Source organism: Dromaius novaehollandiae, chromosome 1 (genome assembly GCF_036370855.1).
Source record: "Dromaius novaehollandiae isolate bDroNov1 chromosome 1, bDroNov1.hap1, whole genome shotgun sequence".
Lineage (NCBI taxonomy): Eukaryota > Metazoa > Chordata > Aves > Casuariiformes > Dromaiidae > Dromaius > Dromaius novaehollandiae.
This window is the reverse complement of record NC_088098.1, coordinates 73,512,568-73,536,107: the sequence shown is the minus strand read 5'-3', so window position 1 is coordinate 73,536,107 and position 23,540 is coordinate 73,512,568. Positions and strand designations below refer to the sequence as shown.

At 37.7% G+C, this 23,540-nt stretch overlaps 1 protein-coding gene across 1 annotated transcript; it reads right to left on the bottom strand.

Annotated features, from left to right (window-relative positions):
• Positions 1-456: 456 nt before the first annotated feature.
• LOC112991526 (1-acylglycerol-3-phosphate O-acyltransferase Pnpla3-like) lies at positions 457-22,775 on the bottom strand. Its single transcript, XM_026114085.2, has 9 exons — positions 22,401-22,775; positions 16,616-16,848; positions 15,580-15,645; positions 11,715-11,924; positions 10,517-10,577; positions 8,152-8,367; positions 7,008-7,140; positions 5,641-5,757; positions 457-2,733 (listed from the first exon to the last, which is right to left on the bottom strand). The coding sequence occupies exons 1-9, from the start codon at positions 22,585-22,587 to the stop codon at positions 2,448-2,450; spliced, it is 1,509 nt and encodes a 502-aa protein (XP_025969870.1). The 5' UTR covers positions 22,588-22,775; the 3' UTR covers positions 457-2,447.
• Between the last annotated feature and the right edge of the window lie 765 nt (positions 22,776-23,540).

The following is a 23,540-nucleotide window of genomic DNA, read 5'->3' as shown; positions in this document are numbered from 1 at the left end:
AATTTTATGAAGTCAGGCTGAGTATTTTAGTTAACCTATAGTCCATATTATACTGAATTATTATTGGAGGTAGCTGATTTTTCTCCCTCCAGACATAAATAAGAACTTCTCTGTTTTTGATATCCTTGCTTGATAGTTGTTTTAAGCATAAAAATTTACTGTTAAACTGATATATTGCAAAGAAAGTAAACTTTAAATTAAATTGTGACTTACAGATCCAGCTGCAGGATGAACAAGCATCTCTAAATTTAAGGTGGCAGCTCAAGTTACTATTTAAAATGCTACTTCATTATCATTAAATCCTTTAACTGTTCTGTGAAATTAAGGCATTCTGACTTGGGTTCTATTAGGTCATATACTCCAGAAAAGGGAAGGTAAGATTGAAAGAAGAGTAGGGAAGAGTACTAGTACAACAGTCAGGAGAGAAAGCTTAACAAACTTAACAAAAGACCTTAGTCTTTTTATTCTGTTTTAATATGACAAATGGTTGTTGTGCAGAACGGAAGAAGCGGTTCAAGTTGATTCAGATGTAGTTAACAGAACTATTCCAGTACACAGAAAGGAAACATAGCCTGGCATTCATGCTTAAATTCTAAAAGATATTTGTAAAACTAACATTCAACAGAACATGGTAAAGTAAGATCACAGAAAGTTTAAAGTTATAAATAAAGACAATTTAAACCAGATCTTGTGTGTTTTAATTGTAGGTACAGTAACATTTCCAACTTTTTGTGCAAATTTGAAGACACACACATAAAACAACAAACAAACAAAAGCGAGAGTTAAATAGCACCAGTCCATAATATAAAAATTGATAACCTGACACCTTCTCCAACACCCCCCAACATTTTAAAAGCTTGTTAGTGTTGTAAAATTCAGCACTTCAAGATTAGGGAAATCACAGCTGAGGAACTGCTTAAAGGTTGGTCCAATTAGAAAAGATAGGTTCTGCTATCTGAAAGACTTCTAGATATTCAAGGTTACCATTCTGCTCTGGGAAAAAAAACAATTCCTTCTCTTCCCTCTCCTGAGCATCACATATCCAATCACTTTTCCTTTTACAAGATACTCTCAATAAGCACATATCACATTTAAAGACTCTTCTGTGGACTGTAGCTGAGCTGCACCAAATTCCTATTCCTTCAGGAAAAGCCTTCAAATGCCACACACCCCCACACACATACATAAACTGATGTTAAAGCCATAGTACTTTTCTTCTACTTTTTTAAAAAATTGTACATGTCAAAGACATCATAACAAGACATTAAGACAACAGTTAATCTTCAGTTATTTACTTTTTCCAGTGTATTCATAGACTAATGCATTGTCCTTATTAAAACAACACAATACTCTCTAAGATAAAGTGTTTAAAATCCTCATGACTCAATATAGACATGATTTGGCTGATTTTCAACCATGATTTGAGATCTCTACACAGGTCTGGATATTACTGTTTCCAATTTAAACCTTACATGTTTGATTCTGACAGTCAGTATTGTAAAGCTTTCTTTGGGCTATCCTATATTACTGAGACAGATGGGACCCTTCTTCCTCTTTAAGCAATGGGAAGTGAAGGAAGGGGAGAAAAGCCCTGAAGTTGGAGGGAAAGTTATCAACAATGAGCAACAATTAGCAGGAGGACCAAAATGCCATTCACCACTTGCAATACACTAATGTATTAACATATGCCATTAAGCTCGACACCTTCTCAAATTACTGCTCGCTAATCACAGCCACTATTTTACCTACTTTTCAAAACTTACTCAAGAATTAGGCCCTTGTTAAGTATACAAAAGTCCTTTGAAATCACTGAAGCTGCACCTGTTTACACTTCAGGTGAATCTGTCCCAGTTCTTACAATCTTTTCCCTGGAAGTATCTGAGTAGAGAAGGAGCCACAGAAGAACTGGGAAGTATACAGAATAACCTGGAGTAATACTGTTCCTACAGTATCTCATGCAGGCAACTTTTCCATAAATGCAGCAATATGTTTAAACATAAGGCAAAGACACTGGAGGCCATTACAAAGCTCTTTTGTATAGTTCCCTTTATGAAGTACAAGTCCAATTTCATTTAAGTGCCATAAAAATAATAACACAATATTAAGAATTATACTTTCAAAATGCTCTTTGCTATCAATGTTTGTCTAACAAGCTGTTTACAGAGTTTTTATGCTGAAAGTGGATTTATTTCCAGAGAGACACTGTTACTACAGTTCATTGTGCTGGTGATTGAAGAAAAGTGTAGTCTGTTACTTAGTATAGTAACCACAGTTTTTATAATCCTTAGAACAGTAGAATTCCAAAGGCAGATTTGCCATGAAGCTGTAAACAAAGAGTTTTCCTAGACTTATTGGCAATAAACAAAGTGAGCTTTAATCCTTTAGGATTTGAATCTCTCTGCCAAATTGGAATTTTGAAAGCTGTGGAAATTAATTCCAAACTAATATTATGGAACAGTTTGGAAACTATTCTCTGAGGAAGAGTCAAAATCTATTTCCCACCCAGATTCATCAGAATTTGGGAGAAAAGTAGGATAGGAATCCAAGCCTGAATGCTGCTTTATGTTAACAGAAGCATGTTTCATGGTTGAGTGCATGAAGTTTGAAGAGTCCCAGAGCCAGGTTTCAAGGTCTGCAGAAGAATGAGGCATTTTAAGATGACAGTATGAAGAATGAAATTCGACAGTAGAAGGGACAGTTCGACATTTTCTTAGTGATGCATAGTTGTCCTTCCTGTTTAAAAAAAAAAAAAAAAATAGTAGTATTTCAGTGATATTTCTATTACAGTTCATATGTGAAACTTCAAATGAGGAGGAACACTATTAGAAAAATGGTCAATAAAATGATTAATTCTTAATGCATTGAATGAGTTAGGATAGGGGACAACAAGAACAGGATCTTGAAATGATCCTGTCTAAAAGAAAGGCACCCTTGCCATTATGTGATGTCCTCAAAAGTAGGCATAGAATAGTTGCACTAAAAGTCACCACACTGTTTTGATAAGTTCAGAAGGGGAGACTTAGTTTGCACATTACCTCTTAAATAGTACTGATCTTCCCCAGCTCTCCACTTGGAATATTTGATTACTTATCAATCACAGCAATAACCCAACATTAACAAGTATAATCAACATTTACAGGTTTAGTAGCACAGATAGCTGTTCAGCTTCCCAAATGCAGTCTCTGCTCCTTACTTTACAACCAGCTAAATATCATCAACTGAAAGGTTGAACAGAACTCTCATACACTAGAAAAAAAGAAAATTAATCACCAGGTTTTTCATTCTTTTCCAATCTGAGAAACAGGAAACTGAAGTTATCACCAAGAATATCTAGCTTTTTCCTTCAAAGCTCTCTCCCCCCTCTTGTAATGTTTTTGGAAAAAAAAAAAAAAAAAAAAAAAAAATCCACCAAAAACCAAACTCTCCATGCACACACTTCAATGATAGTTTCCAACCTAAAAGTTTAGAAGATACACAAAAAGATACCAGCCACTAGGCTGAGTTTCCTAAAAGTATTTCCAAACTGTAAACAGCTCAATTTTTTATGAAATTTGATTCCAAAGGAAGTTAGAAACAGGGATCTGATGACATAAGGGGAAGGGAAAAAGAAAGGGGGCGGGGGGATGATCCAAGGGCAAAACAACCCCTATGAGAAGTTAGAGTTGAGCCAGCTTTGTGATGTTCTCTTCTGAATGTTCACTCCAAATAGAGTCTGAAGACTGGTAAGGTTGGAATCCAAGTGACATGAAGCTGCTAAATAAGTATAGAAGCAGGAAGATGACTGTACCCACATTTACTGTGGAAAGGGGTCAGAAACATCAGTAAGAAAAGAAAGGTCACAGGATGACATACGACATTAAATAACTGAAGAGGTGATATTAGGATGATGATAGATGATACTGAAAACTCCTTTTCTGTTCAGACAGACGGCCTCAAAAGCATATCAAGGTTATACAAGAAAAGGCTTTAACTCATTTTGGAGAGGAAGAGAGGCTGTTCATGTACAGGAATTAAATGCTTCCAAAGTCTCTGTACAACTCAATACTGTAAAAAATTATTTTAACAACCTAATATTAAAGCCACTGTTTAATGGTTCCAGAGAGGGAAGGAAACCTCAAGCCTCAAAATCGTTAAGGTTCGAAGGTTTTCTCTAGCCAGAACCTTTCAGTTTGACTACTCCCTACTTCTAAAGGATGGAGCATAAGAATCAGAACTTTCGAGATGCCAATCCAGAACCTGGCAAAACTTTTTTTTAAGGAAGCAGAAACAGGCAAGTTCCTCTCAGACAGATGCATCAAATCTGCATTCCTGTCTGATTCAGTGTATAGCATTGCTAGGGCAACGAAGAACATCATCTTTATTACCTACCTTTGTTAGTAACAAGAGGAAGACAAAACCCAAAGAACTCTTGGCTCAAGTAACAGTAAACTTTTTTTTTTTAAATATACTCTATATCCAGACATAGCAATGGGCTCACTGAAATAAATGCTGCAGTTTGCTGTCTCCAGTGCTACAGCTATGTTCTTGGGAAATTTTTTTATGGAGCATTAAAGAATCCTCTGCAGTCCTAATAGCTGTTCTGGCCAGTTTCTCTTCCCCTTCTCCTACCTCCTCCCCAGCAACTCCAAGAGTTCAGAGAGTCATTAGAAAGATTACTGTAAAATATATCTGACCCACTCTAGTGAAGCGCGGATTTCTGGTTTCTAAACCAAATCTTAAGATATTTACGAGCATTTTGAGCTGAGAGAGAATCTACGCCTCTTTGCTCATAACACTACTTTGATATGGCTATGCAACTCACTGTTTCGGACTGAAAGCCTATTTTTACAAGAAAGTCTGCTGGTACTGGTCACGTTCAATTTACAGAAGCTTGCAGAGTTCCACTCTGGACAGATATCACACTCCCCAGCATAAGGTGAAACTGTGATGGTATTCATATATGGGTAAGTTCTTACCAATTCCTCCATCCACATAGCACTAGAAAGATTAATAGAACTAAAAAGTCTGAAAGGCTTTGAGATAAGAGAAGAATAATGAAATTAGTTACAACCAGGTTACAATAGGCAATAGAAGTTCCAAAAACACTTTTGTATTTGTCTTACTTATTTTAATTCTTCCCAGCTATCTTACAAGTCTGCCCTTCCTACTCATTTTCATCTAGTTTTTACTGTTACAACCTTCTCTGTCCAGACTCCTAAAAATCTAGTCTTTCTCCCAGAGTTTTCCAGTTCCTATCCACCACATCTGATTTAGAACATCTGGAGCAAGCTTCTCCTCCCTTCTTCTCTTCCTGATTGCCCTAGCTGCTGTGGAGCGTAGCAGAAACAAAGTCTCTGTTCTCAGTTCAGTGCCCACTCTATAACTTCCCAAAAAAGTATAAGCCTACCAGGAGGCAACAGCTCTTCACCTACCCCAAGCAGTCATTGATCAATTAAAAACAAACTCCAGACAATATACTTCAGAAAAAAAAAAGACAAAACAAAACTAAGGATTAGAAGCAGTGAAAACTGTTTTGTATTATCCTTGAGAAAATTATTAAATCCTGTTTTGAGAGAGAAACTTACCAGTACTTGAAGCTCTGACTAAGAGAAAAAAATTTCTAAGAATGTATCATTTGCATGCAGCAGCACACCAGCTTACCTGAATGCACAGAACAGCTTGCTTTTAGCCCTGGAATAAACTGTACCAGCAATCTGACAAAGCTGTTCTTGCATCCATCGAACGTCATCAGGAATGTCAGGAAACCAGTTTACTAACCTAGAGTCAAAACCAAAACGCATGCATTGTTTTGTAAGCAACAGAGCTCACGTGAGGCATGTTCTTACATTTACATGTCCAACCTCCAACAAAATAACACAGTTTTGATACTCCCCAAGTTAACTCTCCCAACAGGCACAGTGTCCAGGTCCTCCCCACACGGCTAAATTTCCATCTATCCCACTCATCTCCCTTCTACAAGCTAAGAAGAAAAGGCAGCACATAGTACTGCATCTCTGATTTACATGCATGCTGCATGACTGACCAGTATGTGCAGTTTACACCCAATTTTTAGGGAGCCTACAAAAAAAAAAAACCTCATCTCTGTGACCTCTCTGTGTTGGCTGGAACTTGTTGGTCAGTTTAAAGTTATGCGGGAGTTGAAGGAAGAACAGCAGGACAGAAGGATAAAAGGAAGGCAAAGACAGAACAATGTCACAAATGTGTTGGTTTTCCTTACATAATGCTCTTAAGAGAATTCAGGCCCACTGAAGGGGAAGGAGGGAAAAAAAAAACACATAAAACTCCCGTTGAAGCTTGCTTTCTCCTCACCATCCAAAAAAGTGAAGTGGCATAGAAACAAGATATTTTACTGGAGTTTTACATGGTTCCATTTATAGAAGATTTTTTTTTTACTTTTCTAGGATCTTCTATAGCTACTGCTATGTACTAATACATTCTATAGATACAATAGATACTAATGACATCTGCTATTCATAGACTGGAATGCTCTTAAGCAAGCACTGAGTTTAGGGCTCATGGTACAGCATAATTTGTCTTGACAACAGTTAGAAGCCTTATAAAATTAATTCCTATTTCAAGAGTACAACTTTGAGTCAACCTGAACAAACCTGGTAAGAAAATTTACATAGTGAGTAAACTACTAAATTTCACTCCTGACTTCAAAAAGAAGGTAAAACACGAGCACTACCTGGGTGGAGTTCAAACATCACGGAAGAATATAGTAGTTGTAAAGAATCTGCTCCTGGAAAACACACCTAAGGGTGGTTCTTTCTAGCAGTTAAAAGAAAGCTATTACTAGGCAAGTGTAAAGTTTTTAGAAGTCTTTTCAATACATTTATTTTTCTAGCCTTAGACTATAGAGGTTTTTAAGAAGGATGCATTATCTAGGCAGAAATGATGACCTTTGGATAGTTAGCACTTGAACTACAAGGCATTGGAGTGCCTGTAAAACTGAATAAGCACTCAGTGAGTAAATTCATAAAAGTGTAATTCTAAAAGATCCTTACCGTAAGACAACAGAATAAGCAGACTCCACTGGTAGCGTATATGGCAGCATCAGATAGGACATCACTCGCATTGGGAAGAGTTTAGAGAACTGAGCATAAAACCCACTCTGTTCTTTACAAGCTTCTTGCAATGCTAAAGGATGATCATTTTTCAAAAAGATGTTAGACTATTTCAAAACAGTCCAAGCAATTTCTTCAAGTGATTTGACGATCATTAGTCTAGTCAATATTATCAAGTGTTACTGAATAAAGATAGAGAATTAAAAAAAAATAATCTCAAGGCACTGTTACAGTAAACTTTCTCTAAGCTAACTTTGAAACATGGGAAGTATTGACTCATCCTACAAGGACAGAAAGGCATTCCACAGAACCTTTAAGCAGTAAGTCTCAGAAGTAATCTATAATGAGACAACATGAAGTTCTGCTCCTCCAAGATAACAATGTACTTTAAATAGCATCCTCATCTTGTCAGAGGCTAAAAAATTCAAAGGAGTTTGATAAAAGCCTAGAGTTCCACACATTCCAGTAGTTGCATATTTTTTTCAGAGATTTCATACTTAACATTTAGTTCTCCTAGGTCACTGAGATCACAAATTTCAGATCTTGAAAATACCAGTCAGCATCTATAAAGAACCTAGTTAAAAGTTTTTTGGATTTTGTTTATTTTTTTTGGGGGGGGGGGTTGTTTTTTTAATCAGTAAGTGTTCTGGTCTGCTAACACCTTATTAAAAGGATGGAGAAATCAGACAACTGGAAATCTACTGAAGCCTTGCTTAATAATAAAATGAAGGTAAGCCGTGTTTGGATTTGAGATTCACCTTTGTCATGAAACAAAGGATCATATAAAAATACTACATATATACAAAGTATACGCACAAAACCAAACAAGAATTCAAGTTAGGACTCTATGGTGTTGAAAGCAACTTCCTCCTCTTCTTTCAATCATACCATTTCTGTAGCTAAATCAACACGTATATGTTTGCATCTAATAACTACGTAGAGAACTTTTATGGATTGAGCTAGTCTCTAATTTCACGGGGAGTTACAAGATTAAAGAAAAGGCTTACTAGTTTTAAGCTAAGAACAAAAAATAATAATAAAAGTTTGCCGTTCAAAGTTACATAAGATAGCCTAACAAACGTACCTTTACGAAGTCTGGGTGGAAGACTCTCAAATATGCTCTTGTCTAAAGGCCATGGATTTTGCTTCAGCTGGTTATTAAGTACTTCAGCTTTCAAAGTTTCTGCTCCATTATTTTCTGACATAGTTTTCTTGTTCATATGGTCAATGCACTGCACAGCCTCCTGAGGACTTCTTTTTGTGAAGGACAAGGTGAGAAAAATTGAGTCTCTCAAAAGACCTGAAAGAGTCAAGAACTTCCACTTAGGGCAGGCTTGATCCCCAGGGCCACAGAATACCTTAGAAAGGCCTGTTCTGAGGGAACATTATCTATCCAATATCAAATACCACTTGGTCTTATAACCACAAATGTTTAATCATATTGATGAATACTTTTTTGCAGGTCTAGGTCTCATTTTAAAACAGGTTCTAAAGAAAAGGGGGAAAAAAAGAATAATTAACTGAAACTGCACTGGATACATATAGTCAGTTACCAAAGTTGTTTTCTAGCAAGAATAAAAATAGTTTAAAAAGGAGGAAAAACGATTTCCTATTTCTTTGAAAGAAAAGACCTATAACACACATTAGACTAGTTTGGTAAATTTGAAATGGCAGATACCACATAAGTGCTTTGAGGCACTGTCATGATAGGGTGGGAAAAGAAAAACGAGTATGGTAAAATATTGTTTTAAGATCTGTCCAAAATATAGATCTATGTCAACACAGGTTGTCTTGCAAAACTGATGTATTCACATTAATAAAAGGCACTAATATTTACCATTCACACCTGAGAACCAAGCACTAGACAATGAGCACAGTTACATATACAAGAAGGGTATTCATACTCAGTTCCAGAAAATCAATATGAAGTTATTTTTATATAAAGATTACAGAACTTAACAGGGATCCACACCTACTTTCAAGTATTCCTAAAAAACATAGAATTTAGCAGAAAAGAACTTGATCAAAAACAAACACACACACACCCTCCTAGAGTTGAAATGGCTTAACGAGATCGAAGATGCGTAATGAATGAATTTGGAAAGGCTATGGTTATCATTGATGGAGCTTGAAGCAAGACTAACCTGCGACAGAATAACAACAAAGGTGATCACAGGATCAGTAGTAAGAAAAGGAGGATGTCAGTACAATACACACAGGATGTGGGAGAAGCACAAAGGAAGAGGGTGGCAAGGAATCTCAGATACAGAGACAGATGGGAATGTGCACACAGGAATCTTGTGGGTGCAGTACAGCAGAAGAGTCCATCTTAGCACAGGCAACCTTGAATTAGAGGCTGGTTTCTCTTTGTATAATCTATGCTTTTAATCACCTGGTAACAATACCTGAAGATTTACAAATTTAATATTAAATATTTAATAACATCTCATTAAATATTTAATGAGGTTACTAAAAATTCAAACTCTTAAGTAGAACAGTGACGTTCTTTAACAGTGAAGAAATAACTACAAGACAAGTTGAGTATTTAGTTCTAACAGAATATTGGCAGTGAGCAGATGAAGCTATGGCTGCATTACAGTACTGCAACCAATACTAACTGTAATATTACAAACATCATGCTTGAAGTTCCATTCCTCTAATCTGACACCGTTTTATCTCCAGTTTGCTTCTGCATCCAAGGGGTAGAGGGGCTAGGTATGTTTGACATATGATTAATTTCATGTCAATAAGAAGTTACTATCTTTAACTTGTTTGTCTCTCTCAAAACTGAGCAGGACAGTAACATTTATGTTGATACGAAATATGTTACTGGGATCCAGAAGCAAAGCAGAACAACTTTCAGTGCTTCTTCCGAAACTTATCTGGGTCCCAACGACTGCTAAAGTCCTCTTCTTGTAAAATCTTTCATGATGCAGACTAAGGATTTGTCTATAACCAATTTAATATCATTGTTAACAAGCACCGAATTCTGAACTGTAAGGCTTCACCTACAAATTCACTTGTATGATAATGAAAGAGGAGGTGATAAGAAGATACATACAGATTACACAGAAGTGGGAAACATTAGCCTATTCCTACCCTTCAAGATTAACCCAAAAGAAAGTAGTAACTTCAATTCTCTGGAACTGGAATTCTTTGGTAATTTCACTTAACAGTACCTTAATATTCACTTTATATATGTGACAAAAACCCAAACCTCACCTGTAAGTGCAATTTCTATGTGGCAGCACAAGTTACCTCAGGTAAATAGTTATTATGACTATATGATTTTTGTCTACTCAAATTCAGAAGGAGAGCTTAACTTTCCATGCCTTCACACTAGCCCCTATTACCTACACACAACCCCCTCCCCTCCCCCTTTTTTTATTTTTTATTTTTTACCCAGGTTAAGGTCACACCATGAATAATTAGCCACAAATGTAACATACCATTCTCTCTTAAGAATTTAAGAGCATCTGAGTATCCTTGCTCACAGATCTCTCCTAGTACCTGCAAGCACAGAATAAATGAGTCAGCCAAATAAAAGATTCCATTTAAGACCAACATTTTACAGAACAAAAAACAGTCACGTTCATTTGCCCTCCATTCTTTTAAGAAAATCTTACATTAACAATCACTGTAATACAACACAGATTCAAGTTAACGCACCTGCTGTGACAATGCATACACAAACTTGTCTTTCAACCATCAAAGACACACTGAATTATTCATCTAAAAGGATAGTATTCTAACTGTATAAGGTTTGCAAGAATTTCCTCCCCTTTTGTTTCTCTGACTAGCCTTTTTGTCAGATGGAAGTAATAATGAAGCAGAGTGGCTTGGTGGAATACACCAGTTCCCCTCTTCCTCCCAGTCCTTCCCATTTCCCAAAACTATGACAAGTCAGCTGAGCAATTCTCACACTCCAGCTCAAACTTATGTCTTCCACATGAAAACATCTTTTACCAGATGTAACACCAGCTCACTTACTAATGCACATAGTAGTCCTAGACAAAAAAAGAAAAAGAAAAAATATTTAAAGCCTACATAAGTAGAATTTAACATTTTTTCTTCAAGTGATCAAAAAATTCTCATTTTAAAAATACATCTACAGCAGTCAACATTACTTCTCTGTAGTACATCCCAAGCCAATTGGCAAAATTTGTTCTCCTTTTTTTCAGCTTAATCAACTGCAAATCAATGGTATTTTCCTCATCAGTTCTGCAATTAACAGTGCTCAGCAAAGCTTAAAGGCAACTTGCCTGGGTCAAATATTAATTGATAGGTTTACAAAAAACCTGCAGCTTTAGAAATTCTACCAAGTTCTGAAGCACCTGATTAGCAGATAGACATGAAAGGACTATAAACTCACAGTCATTAACCTACCAGTGTTGGTTTTATGATATAATCCTGTGCCAATTTCTAAATAAATATAGAAAGCCAGTAACAGGACATGTACTTTTAGTCTGAGAGACATGAAAAACAAGGAGAATGAGGAAGGACTATGAATAAAATAGAAATAACGGAAATGTCACCAGAAAGTTGATATGGTAGACGAAATACTAAGATTACTGTAGCTTTCTGCAAAAGCAAGGCTTTTATATGAAGAAATACTGTATTATGAACTACATGAAGACAGCACATTACCTTAGGTTCTGGCGGAAAGAGTGCTTGTGTTAAACGATACAGGTTCCCCAAACTAAGCTGAATGCTGGTGTTGGTCACATTCATTTCATGGAAGTTTGCAGAGTTCCCTTTTGGACAGATATCACACTCCCCAGCAAAAGGTGAAACTGTGATGGTATTCTTAGACTCATAGTGAGGTAGGTTGTCACTGATTCCTCCATCCACATAGCGCTACAAAGATTAGCAGAAGTAAAAAGAATACTGGAAATTTATAACTAGCCTATTTCTCGTTTAAGAATGAAATAGCATTTAAGACCGTAACAAAACAGTATTCTGCCTATGCTCTTGCACCAAACATTTACAGTAGTACAGTTTGTCCCTAATGACAGTTAAAATTCCTACCTATAGTTCCATAGATAGCCTAAGAGTACTCTCTTTGGAATTTTCCATTTATTTGTTTAAGAAAGAACAAGTCCATTTCAAGGAGCATAATCCTACACAACATACATTCTAACAAGTTAAGGGCTACCAGGGTACTTCTGTAGAAAGGAGAACAAAAGTAAAAAGAAAAGAAAAAAGTTTACACTTGAAGCTGCAATTAAACATGAACAATGCTTTAGGACCCCTGACAACAGTCATGGATATCTAATTTGCTTTGAGTATAAGTTTAGAAGCTGTTTCAGGTTATGCTTTTATCCCCTTCGTGTTCAACAACCCATTTCTGTAGTTTTAGTGCACCACCATCTCAGACATTTTAAAATCCAGGGACTGAAGAATTCTACATTGGGGTAATAGATCTATGGTGCAGCTGATCTAGCTGCTATGGCCAAAGACAACTCATTCAGTCATTCACAGGAACCTTCTCTCCAGTGGCACCAATTTTAGTCAGTTTGTTCTGACAGTGGCAAAAGACCACTCCTCGTTACCAGCTTCACTGTTTAGTGGCTGCAGTTTCCTCCTTCCAGATTAGGCATTCCTGACTAGAACCTGCAGGTCCTTGTGAACAGGAGCAGCCTGGATTATCAATTTAGTCCAGCTTGAGACCTACTCCTTGAGCACTCTGAGGAACAAATTAGGAAGAGCACAGCTCAGAGCAATTTATCCAGCAGACTCTTACTGAGCAGCCTATTTCCACCTGTCAGGATTCTTGGGCACTCTTCTGACCAGCAGTGGACAGCTGCTGCTGACAGACCTACTACAGGCATGTAATGTGACACAAACACAGAATAGTTGAGGTTGGAAGGGCCCTCTGGAGGTGACCTGCTCCAACACTCTGCTCAAGCAGCACCACCTAGGGCAGGCTGCCCAAGACTATGTCCAGTTGAGTTTCAAATATCTCTAAGGACACAGATTCCACAATTTCTCTGGGTAACTTGTTCCAGTATTCAACCACCCTCATAATGAAAAAGTGTTTTCTTATATTCCAACAGAGTTTTCTGTGTTTCCGTTTGCGCTCATTGCCTCTTGTCCTGTCACTGGGCCCCACTGAAAAGTCTGGCTCTGTCTTCCTTACAGCATCCCATCAGATATTTATATACATTGATAAGATTCCCGCTGAGCCTTCTTGTCTCCAGGCTAAACAATCCTGTTACACTATCATATACAGGCAATCAGTAAGTGCTTTATGGAAGTACCAAGTATAGCACAACAGGTTTGGCCAAGAAGTAAGAGAGGAGCCATAGCATGCAGCCCTCTCCTGAAATTATTAGAAGGTGGAAGTGCACAGCCAATATATCTGGGTAACTGCTCTACATAGTTAAGCAGTTTAAACTGCTTTTTCTGTTTCTGTCCATCAGTTCCCCCTAATAATTTTTGAATCTAAAACCACTGCCATGTTTGAAGCAGTAAATAAACACCTGCAAACTTTACAATTAGCAGTTAGATAAAGGAGAGACCGCCAAATTGATCCCCGTTTTCCAACCTAGTGAGAGAAAGACAGGTAGCTCTCAGTCACTCTGCCTGATAACAGCACACTAGCCAGGCTGGGCATACAGCCCATGACATGTCACAACATGACTGTCTCTTACTAAAGGTAGGAGCAAGAAAGAAGAGGGGAGGAGGGAAGAGAGAGTTGTCATGTTGGAGAAAGACCTCAAATTCACAGGAAATTAGCCTTTGCTAGCTCAACTGCTTATAGAATAACTGGCCTAAAACTGAACTGAAAATGTTTTATATGACAGATAAACATTGTCAGACAGAAAAACACCTGTTTTGCTTTTGCTTACATCTACTGTGTTATTGTATAAAATGCAATGTGCTCAGGAAGAAATTGCTCTAAAAACACTCTGAAATTTTTTTTTGTAGTAAATGCATGCAATTCAAGAGCAATGCCCTATGCTGTTACATATTACCAGCATTGTACAACTATTCAAAGTTAGCCTCACATCCTGGTTTTAAAGCATAAATGCATGAAGTACCAAGCCAGTTAACAGCAAGATGCTGCCATATTACAGTTTAAATACCTGACATTCTGCTGTGTTTAAGCCCTACAAGAGTCATTCCAAGCATATGCAAGTGTGCTATTCTTACCAAGTTATGACAAAAATAAACTGCAATATTTTCTCAGCCTACTATACATTAAAATCGTATGACAATCATTGCAAAGATCAAAAGGATGTAACGAATCCTTCTTTCTCCTTCCCTAAAAACATGAACAAATACAGCATCACTTGTATGTTTTTGTAGTCTAAACCAAGCCTTTTAAAATAACATTGTTGTCTGGCGACAAGAACTCAATAGGCAGATTAGCCTGGATCCACCTAAACCTTGGATTGAGTCCAATGTCCTGTTTTCATAACACCTTTAATCTGAAAGAGTTGAAGGGGGCATACAAGATTTAGAAATGCAAATAAAGAAAAAATCTTTATACAGTTCTAGTCATTTCTGTTTTTAATTTTAGCATGAAGAAAAAAATACATTTCATAGCTATCCTTGACCTTTTTGCACTTCCAGTCAGCCTTGAGAACAGCTTGTAATAAACCACTATTAAGGATGCTTTTGAATTTTACTTCAATACTCTTCCCCTCTTCTTGCCTTAGGAGCACCAAAGTTGGAAGGAAAGCAAAGGTAAATTAATGCAACATCATAACAAAAAGTAGTTAATGCCCCTGCCTTGACATGTAATGCAGATAGGCTTCCAGACCTGTTATTCAGAATACCTGCAACAAATTACACTGTTTAACTTTTCTGCAGATTTTGCCCTTTTAATGGGAGATCAGGTAAAACATGGTATAGTAATGAAGTATTAAGAGGTTTTGTAGCCAGTAATTACTGTTAAGCAACGGAAGAGACTATCACATTGGTAATTCACCTTTAAGAAACCACCTTTCTTACACTGAATACAAAGGACAATAGCAGAAGACATTATAAAGGTTGATTTATATCTAACAGAATATGGAACTTTAATCCAGTTTCAAGGCAGACCTATCTACTGCAAAAATACACAGGTATACAATCTAGTCTCTTACAAGACTTTTTTTTTTTTTTTTTTTTTTTTTAATTGAATGAGTATTTAAGCTGCCCTCCCTATAAATTTATGCTGGTGAAGAAGCACCACTATCTCTGTCTTTCTTAAACATTCATACTTAAAATCTCTCACTATTTTGCTAGCTTAGACTACCTTCTTTTAATTACTGCATCAGAAATGACAGAAATTTAAGGGGGTATGTGTGCATTTCAGGTTGGGGTAGAAGTGTGTAGAACAGATTTTCAATCTGCAACACATAGAGCATTCCCTTATCCTTTTGAAAGACAGCAGTACTGAAAGCTCTGATAAAGGTATTAATTTTATACTAGCAAAACAAAAAAAAAGCAAGCATGCTGTCTTTCAATATGTGTAGAATAGCTAGAGCTACTTTTAGTTCTTAGCAATAGAATAGACACTTACCACACCTCTAAATGATGGTGGAATTAGGCCACAATAAATAGGAACAAATGAGCTACAGATTAAAGCCTGTGAAAAAATGAGACCATATAAATTGAAGGGTAACTGTTCTGTTATCAGAAGTATCATCTATCTATGCTTTCCCATTTAAAAATTAACAATCTTGAGAAAACACAGTGTCAACATAAAATTAATTCAAAAATTAACTCCAGAACTGTTTTAGATCTACACCTCTCTTCCCTGTCCCAAAGCACTCCAGTCTAGCACTTCGCAGTATTATCTTCAGATATTAGCAAAAACTGATCAAGCAAACAAAAACCTAATAAGTGTATCTTAAATAGAAAGCAAAAAAAAAAGACAGAAAAGCAAAAAGTTAATATTAATCATTATTTTAACATGGGGGTAAGGTATTCCAAACATATATTTTTTTTAATATAACCACACTCCATTTGAGTAAAAACAGATGAGACTCACTAAAAGACCATTTTAAGTAATGCTAGTTAGCATGTCATTACAAAGTTCATAATCATTCCCTCCAGCTATACATTTTCTGAGTAACTAAAGGAAGCAACTGGGGACACAAATCTTGGAACTCTGGGATCATACTACACTAGCTTTTTTACTGATATTAAGAATTTAAAAAGCTATTTTTGATTGTCTCCTGATTGTTGTTCTTATAAGAATAACCTTAAAAATTATTTTATTCATAAAGATATAGTTTCATTACATATACAGCACATTAAAGAGAAGTTTACCCTTTATAAAATTGAACCCTCACACCAACTCACTGACAGTTCAGAGATATGTTAGCTGGGAAAACTAGTAAGTGAATTCAGCATAATGAAGCTTATCTTTGAAATACTGTGAAAGTCACAATATTCCAAAATGTTTAAAAAGAAAATCCAGTGGATGACACTAAAAAGGAAATCCAGTGGATGACACTAAAAAGGAAATCCAGTGGATGACACTAAATGGACTTAAGATAAGATGACAGAATCTTTAAAAAGTTGTCATATACAGTTATTGGAAATAAACATACCTGGACAACTTCTTCTTTAGAATTAAAATTAGATATTAATGCGTTTTTACCATCTGACACTCTGGTTAGTGAAATACACAGCCGGCCTGATGATAACTGATGAGTGTTTTCTGGAAGATTACTCATTAGTCCATCTCTTATTATCTTTATCATATTAAAGGAAGGATGAAGGGGACCAAGATTTCTCTTTCTAGCTTCTTTAGCTAATGCCAGAACATCTGCACAAGCTTTGGCTGGAAGTAAAAAGCACATCATCAAAAACAGAAGACACTTCAGAGTAACATTACCTTAAAAACACAAAACAAAAAAACCTACACACTTCCAGTAGGAGAACATCTCCAGAGCTCCAGTTGCTCTGATTACTAGCATGAAAATTCAAAACCTTTTTAACAGATTAAGAAGCAAAACAAAAAACCTTTAGATTTTCAAGCAGTTAGAACTCATTTTGGTGAAGACCCAGCCACTTAAGTTGCTTACTTATATGCTTATGATACACATATGCAGACTGTAGGTGTAAAATGTCTATGTAAGATGCTTTCATTAGCAAGCATTGATTCCAGAAGTGTGTTCTTTAAGGAAAAGAATGAATAACCTTCCAAAAGCATGAATCATCTGTGCATGAATGTGTTCCATATGCAAAATTCAAGAAACCTACAGTGTATAATAAACAGATTTCAGGCCCGCAGTATTTCTGCTGAAGAAGCGAAGCACTTGGGTTTGTCACAGCTAATGACACTTGTTGGATTTTAACCAATTTTAGGTTTTCAAGACACTGTAGGAGATATTCATCTTCATTTATATATAACCACAATAAAGGAAACAGACATTAAATTGGAACTTATTATGGTAGGGAACTTTAAGAAGGAAATCCATAACTGGTTTTTTTGGGTGGGTGTGGGGGGAGAAGAGGTTTTTTGTTTTTTTGTTTTTTTCTTTAAGTAGTCAGCAGGGAGCAGGGAAGAGGTCTAACACCTCTCACCCAAGCTTTAACATAAATAAGTCTTTTTTTTCCTATATGTAACAAACATATAACCAATTTCACTCCAGTTATTATACATTATTATTATTATACATCATTAGCTTTGGGAGCTAGATCAAACCACTACAGAATAAATGGTTGTTAAGAATGGTTTGATTGCTCTTCAGGAACACCAAAACCATTTTAACAACCACAAACCTAGTCAGAGTTAACAAGAATAACATCTTATCCACCTGCAATGTTTTGTTTAAATATTTAAAATTACTTTATCTTGTCTCTCCAGGGCATACTTTGGGGATATTGCCTGATAAACAGGTCTGCTTGATGAAGTAGCAGGGAGAGGGAAGGAAGGCCAAAGTAATAGGTCATTATCCAGACTGATATGCTGCAAGGTCATCCAAAAATATGTTCAGAACTTGCATATTTTAACTTACATAGCTGATTTCTAGAATAAATACGATTCAGCTTACCAAACTAAACATGAACTAGCGGCACTGCATTGGAAATGACTTTGCTGAAGCCTTGGAGTAGGGATTAATTTCTCAAAATACTATCTTTCTACAATGTTATTTTTACTTAAGTGGAATTATCTAAAACTTTCTTATTCTTCCATCACTTAACCAACAGTCTGTGTTTAAAAGAGTATATCCGAATAAATCCAAGGTATCAGACATACTCCATTTTTACCATATAGGATTTTTTTTCATTCTACCCTTGAGGAGTCAAGTGTTGGGCCATGATTACACTGACACCAATGGCCTCATCCAGCTTCCCACCCCAGAAAACAGGAAAAAAAATTAGATGCAGTTCACTGTTCAAGATCAAATATATGTTTATATTAGTAAAACACATTTTACATATAGCTGAAAAAAATGGCACAAGTCACATTTTAGTAAGTGAAAAAGTTATTTTCAAAAGCAGCTACATAGACAATTTTAGCAATTCTATTATTGTGCGCTGAGATATAAGTTTTATATATATATAAAAAAATATAAACTAATTCAGCAATGTTCAATCTTCTCAAATGTCTAAAGACAAATCAGGCTCATCTCAGAATTTTCAGGTATTTGAGATACTAAATTACCAGAATTCTGTCCAGGAACAGCAGTCTTACCAAATATACTTATTTTTGCAAAAAGAAAATACTGCATTTTTGAAAACTTCTGCACCAACTACATAAGTTGCAGTCACTAGAAAACAGAACAAGAAACACTGGGTACATGGGCACCTGACCAAACAAAACACAGGGTCTCAGTTCTCTGCCAAAATTTAACCCTGTTTTTCTGGTTAGAATCATCTGAAATTTAGGGCAAGGCTTAACTAGGAAAGATGTTAACAACTTCACTCATTTGCACTGCAGTCCTATTTCTACAAAAAAGGAAATAAAGTAGGCCAATGTCCTCTACCACTCCTGTGGTATGACTATTTATCTCCCTGTAAACAAAGTAAGGCAAGTATCAGCTCACTTTACTCACCCAATTAAATAGCTGCAAAACTGATGACCTCTAACAACTTAGAATTGAATGCCCCTTCTATCGACTTCCTTTCAGAAAATAACTGCCTATCAAAATGAGGTCTGATTTCACATGTTTTCCACACATAAGAATTTCTACCTCTCCCTCTCCTGTACATCTAAAATCTGAAACTTATGATACTTAGAGGGAAAAAAATGGAATTACATATGAGGTAGCCTTTGGGGAAAAAAGTTTTTTTTTTAAAAAAATTCAAGTCTACATATTTTGTTTATTGTAATCTATTCTAAATATTAGAAGTATTCTTAAGCAGAAAAAAATGTTGTGTTTCTTTGGGAGTATGTGACATTAAAACACTGAAAACTTAAAACTTTACTAATTCAACAGTTGAAAGTATTCCATCTTCCTTTGCTTCTCCTTCCCCCACTCAACAGGGCCAAAATAGAGAGTTACTTCTTAGAGGGGTCTATATAGAATGGAGTTTTGCCCTTCCATGGCAACAGAGAGGGACAGAGGGCTAGAGCAGAATTTTAGGTAGACCTTGGCAAAATTGTTTTTACTTCTTGGAACACAAGAGAGCTAAAGAGATTAACGTTCGCCTTAAACTATTAGGTTTTCCATAGAATAAAACCTTAAGTTACATTTACCTTTATTTTAATTTAATTAATTTGTATAGTTACCACACACCCCTATGCTTTTCAGTGTGACTTTAGAACGGATGAGCACAGCAACAACAACAACATCTTATCTCCCAGACATCTACAGGGAAGATCTAAAAGAGCAGAGTGTATCTTAACAGTTCGAGTTTGGAGTAGCCCAGACACACATCATCCTCAAAAGAATAGCCACCTCTAAGCTTCTCCTTTCACCTTTCCCTGAATTGAATGAAGTGTCTTCCTCCGTCTAGAAAAGCACAATTTCTTTCTATGTAGCAGTTAAGGTTCACGTGAAGTCAAACCTGAAATTCTAAGCAGTGTAAGTTTACCCATCCAGCAGGTAACAAGAAGCACAAAAAAAGTGCTTTACTTAAAACATCTAGCTACAAACCTAAATAGATGAAATACATAAGTCAATTTTAGTTTAAAAATCTATACATACATATACATAGTTGTGTGGGAGAAAAAAATAAACTAAAAATTTTTTTCATGAAAAACATGAGATGAGACTCATGACCACAACTGTAGACTTAAGAAAATAACAAATACTGAATATTAAAGTATATCAATGTAAAGTTGTTGTCCAATACCCAGGAACTAATGAAATATATCAAATTATTATACCACATAATATTTCTTTAGAGCTTATTTATGTTCCTCTACTTTCATAAAAGTATTTTTCGACTTCACAATGATTCATGGATTTTAGGAAGCAGCTGGTTTTAAAATCTCTTCTAACAGCAAAATATTCACAAGTTCCGTCCTCCCCCTTTCTTAAGTTTCCAGAAGGAAAGCATTTGCCCATAAAATACAGTATTTTGGGTGATGATCACACACTCGCCAGTAAATCTATTATTTACAGAAAAGCAAAAATCTCAGTTGGCATATAGAGAAAGAGCTGGAGTAATTTGAAGTCTGCAGACTTATTTAAAATTCTGAAAATTTAAAAAGCTGTTCATATCACATACTCTCAGGTAAACAATATATACTTTTTCTGCTTAAGAACACTTTGAATATTTAAAGCAGTTTCCAAGTCTTCTTAAATCATTTACAATTATTTAAAGTCTAAAATTGGCTATATACAAAACAATTACAATGGATGAATATGCTTTAAAAGCTCATACTAGGCTCATAATGACTCACCAAGTACACTATTTTAGTACATTCCAGTAAACTTAAATTAAGAAGTCTAAGTAGTACAGACTTATTGATAACTCTTTGAAGAAATTAAGAAAGTTAAGTGATAGAGGTCAGTGGCTATGCAGCAGGGTACTGTGAAGAAAAGCAATCAGTTTGAGTCACTAACTAGCCAATCCTTTGTTCAGTGGATGTTTGATTTAAGGCAAATCACTTTTATGTTTCTACATGTATCTTGTACACTGCTTCAGTTGTATTCTAGTCACTGTCCTAAACAGCTTGATGTTTTACTTGCATCAAGCTGCTTTAATGCCTAGCATGTCCAATTTATTAGATAAATGTAAACTCTGGTTCTCTCAAGCCCTGAATAGGTGAAAGTAAGGTATACTTTTCCTATTGCTAGTCAATAAATGCTTATTTCACCACAGAGACTACATTTATTTCAAAATTGGCATCTTTCATTAAAAAAATCCAGTATAAATACAAAGCAAGAGTAAATCTATTACTTAAACTATGATTAAAATCACTGATTTAAAGCAATTCATTCAGTCATATACCTAAGTGACCTATGGAATATACACTGTGTGCAGATTAAAGAGGAAAAGCATGTTAAAGCTAACCTAAGCCCTGACTTTAACTCTCTAAACCCTACCCCAAGAAAGGAGAAGCTTTAGAGAAAGCAATTCAAAGCTAACTGAGACTTGGTGTGCAAAGATGACAACAGAAGAGATGCATTTATTATTTCTCAATGAAGTATAAGCATCCTATCTCAAGCTGACAACATTAGTTTGCCTGCTTTGAAGGGTGTTAAGATTCAGCCACCTCCTGCTCTCCCTACAGTTTTCAATTCCTCTGCTTCACATACGGGTAGGAGCAATTGTCATCAACCCAGTCTTGTAATCCTGAAGCCAGGAGGAAGGAGAGCTCCTCGTATGGACACACGTATCCATCTTTGCACCTAGTAGTAAACCCAGAATATCTCACTACACAAGTGTTGAAATCTGGTGAGGTACTGACAAAAATCACGTCTTGAGTCTGGAAGGTTGGTAAATATCCATCCAAGCTCAAGGCATACTAACTTCATGACCCGTCTCTTCCTCTCCCTTGAGCAACCACTCAGGTGTTTTATTCATGGGCGAAACGCGCACGGAATAAGGATGAGGCATAAGCAAATAAAAAAAAAGACAGTCCAGCATCTATAGCCTAAGGCCACACCACCCTCTCAAGCATAACTTCAGAAGTCACGTTCTCCCCTGCGGGGGTAGTTTGAAAGCAAAGAAAAATAAAAATACCGGTCGCCTCTGCAGCCGCCTCAGCCCAACACACACCAGTGTCGCAACCGCCGCCCCTCCCGCTCGCGCTCGCCTCACGCAGCGGTAACGGCCGCAACCGCCGCTCCCCCCCCCTCCGCGCTCGAGCTCCCTTCACGCAGCAACTGTCGCCCGCAACCGCCGCTCTCCCCGCGCTCGCCCCCTCCTCACGCAGCAACCGCCGCCCGCAGTTTCCCTCCGCCGCAGGAGGAGGAGGGCGAGGCCGCTCACCCAAAGAGCCGCCGCCGACGAGCACGGCGCCGGCCAGCGCCCCGGCTGAGGCCCCGTAGATGTGCCGGGCATCGCGGATGATGTGCGGGGCGTGCTCCTGCAGGCAAGTGGCCGCGCCGATATGGTAGACGCCCAGGAAGCCGCAGCCAGCGAACGAGACGCTCCAGCCGCGCTCGCGGTCCAGCATCGTCGCCGGCGGGGGGAAGGGGAAGCGCCCGCGCGAGGCGACAGGCAGAGGGAAGAGCGGAGCTGCCGCAACTCACGGGCGAGGCGCGCCAGCCGCTGCCGGCCGACCGACGTCGCGACAGCGGCGCAGACCGTCCGGCCGCTTACATGCCAGCCACGCCCAGCACCGCGAGCGTGCGAACGAGCCAATCCCACGCTGCCGCTGGCCACGCCCCCTCCCGCGTTGTGACGGCACAAGGCACCTCAGCCAATCGAAGGGGAGGTGCAACCGAGACCCCCCTGCCCCCGCCTCCGGGAAAGCGGCGGGGCTCGGGCGGGCAGGGGGCGCGGGGTCGGGCGCGGCGGCGCGGCCAGGGCGGTAGCGCGGCCGCAGCGGCGCGGGGCTGCGCGCTGCGGCAGCCGCCGGGGGCCCCCTCCGAGGGAGGGTCTGGGGAAAGGCCCCGGCGGCGGGCCCGGGCCTCAGCGCGCTCCCGCGGCCCCGGAGCGGCCCCAGGGGCTCCCCCCGGTGCAGCGCACACTCCTTTAGAGAAATTTCTGACAACAATGTTGCGATAACCTCATAATACATCCTTTAGTCTTACAGTAACACATAAAGGTAATACTGATTTTCGCATTTTACTTGTTTAGCGGTGACTGGATGCGTAGACTTACACCTTAGACTGCTAAACACTACCACACATAGCCCATACATGCTGAGAAAAGAGGAAAGTGCGGATTTAGCAATTATCCTGATTATCCAAGGCTCCAAGGAATACATTGCACTAGGTTTACATAATCATTTGTATTTCATGACCTGCTTTAGGAGCAAGCACTGTTTAGATAGTAATCCTGTAATAAACTTCATAAAGAGAAGAAATTTCATGACACTGGGATGCTTATAAAAGGAAGATTATTCTACAATATGCTTTCCCTAAGTATTTCACACCATTAACTTACACAATTTGTGTTCAGTGG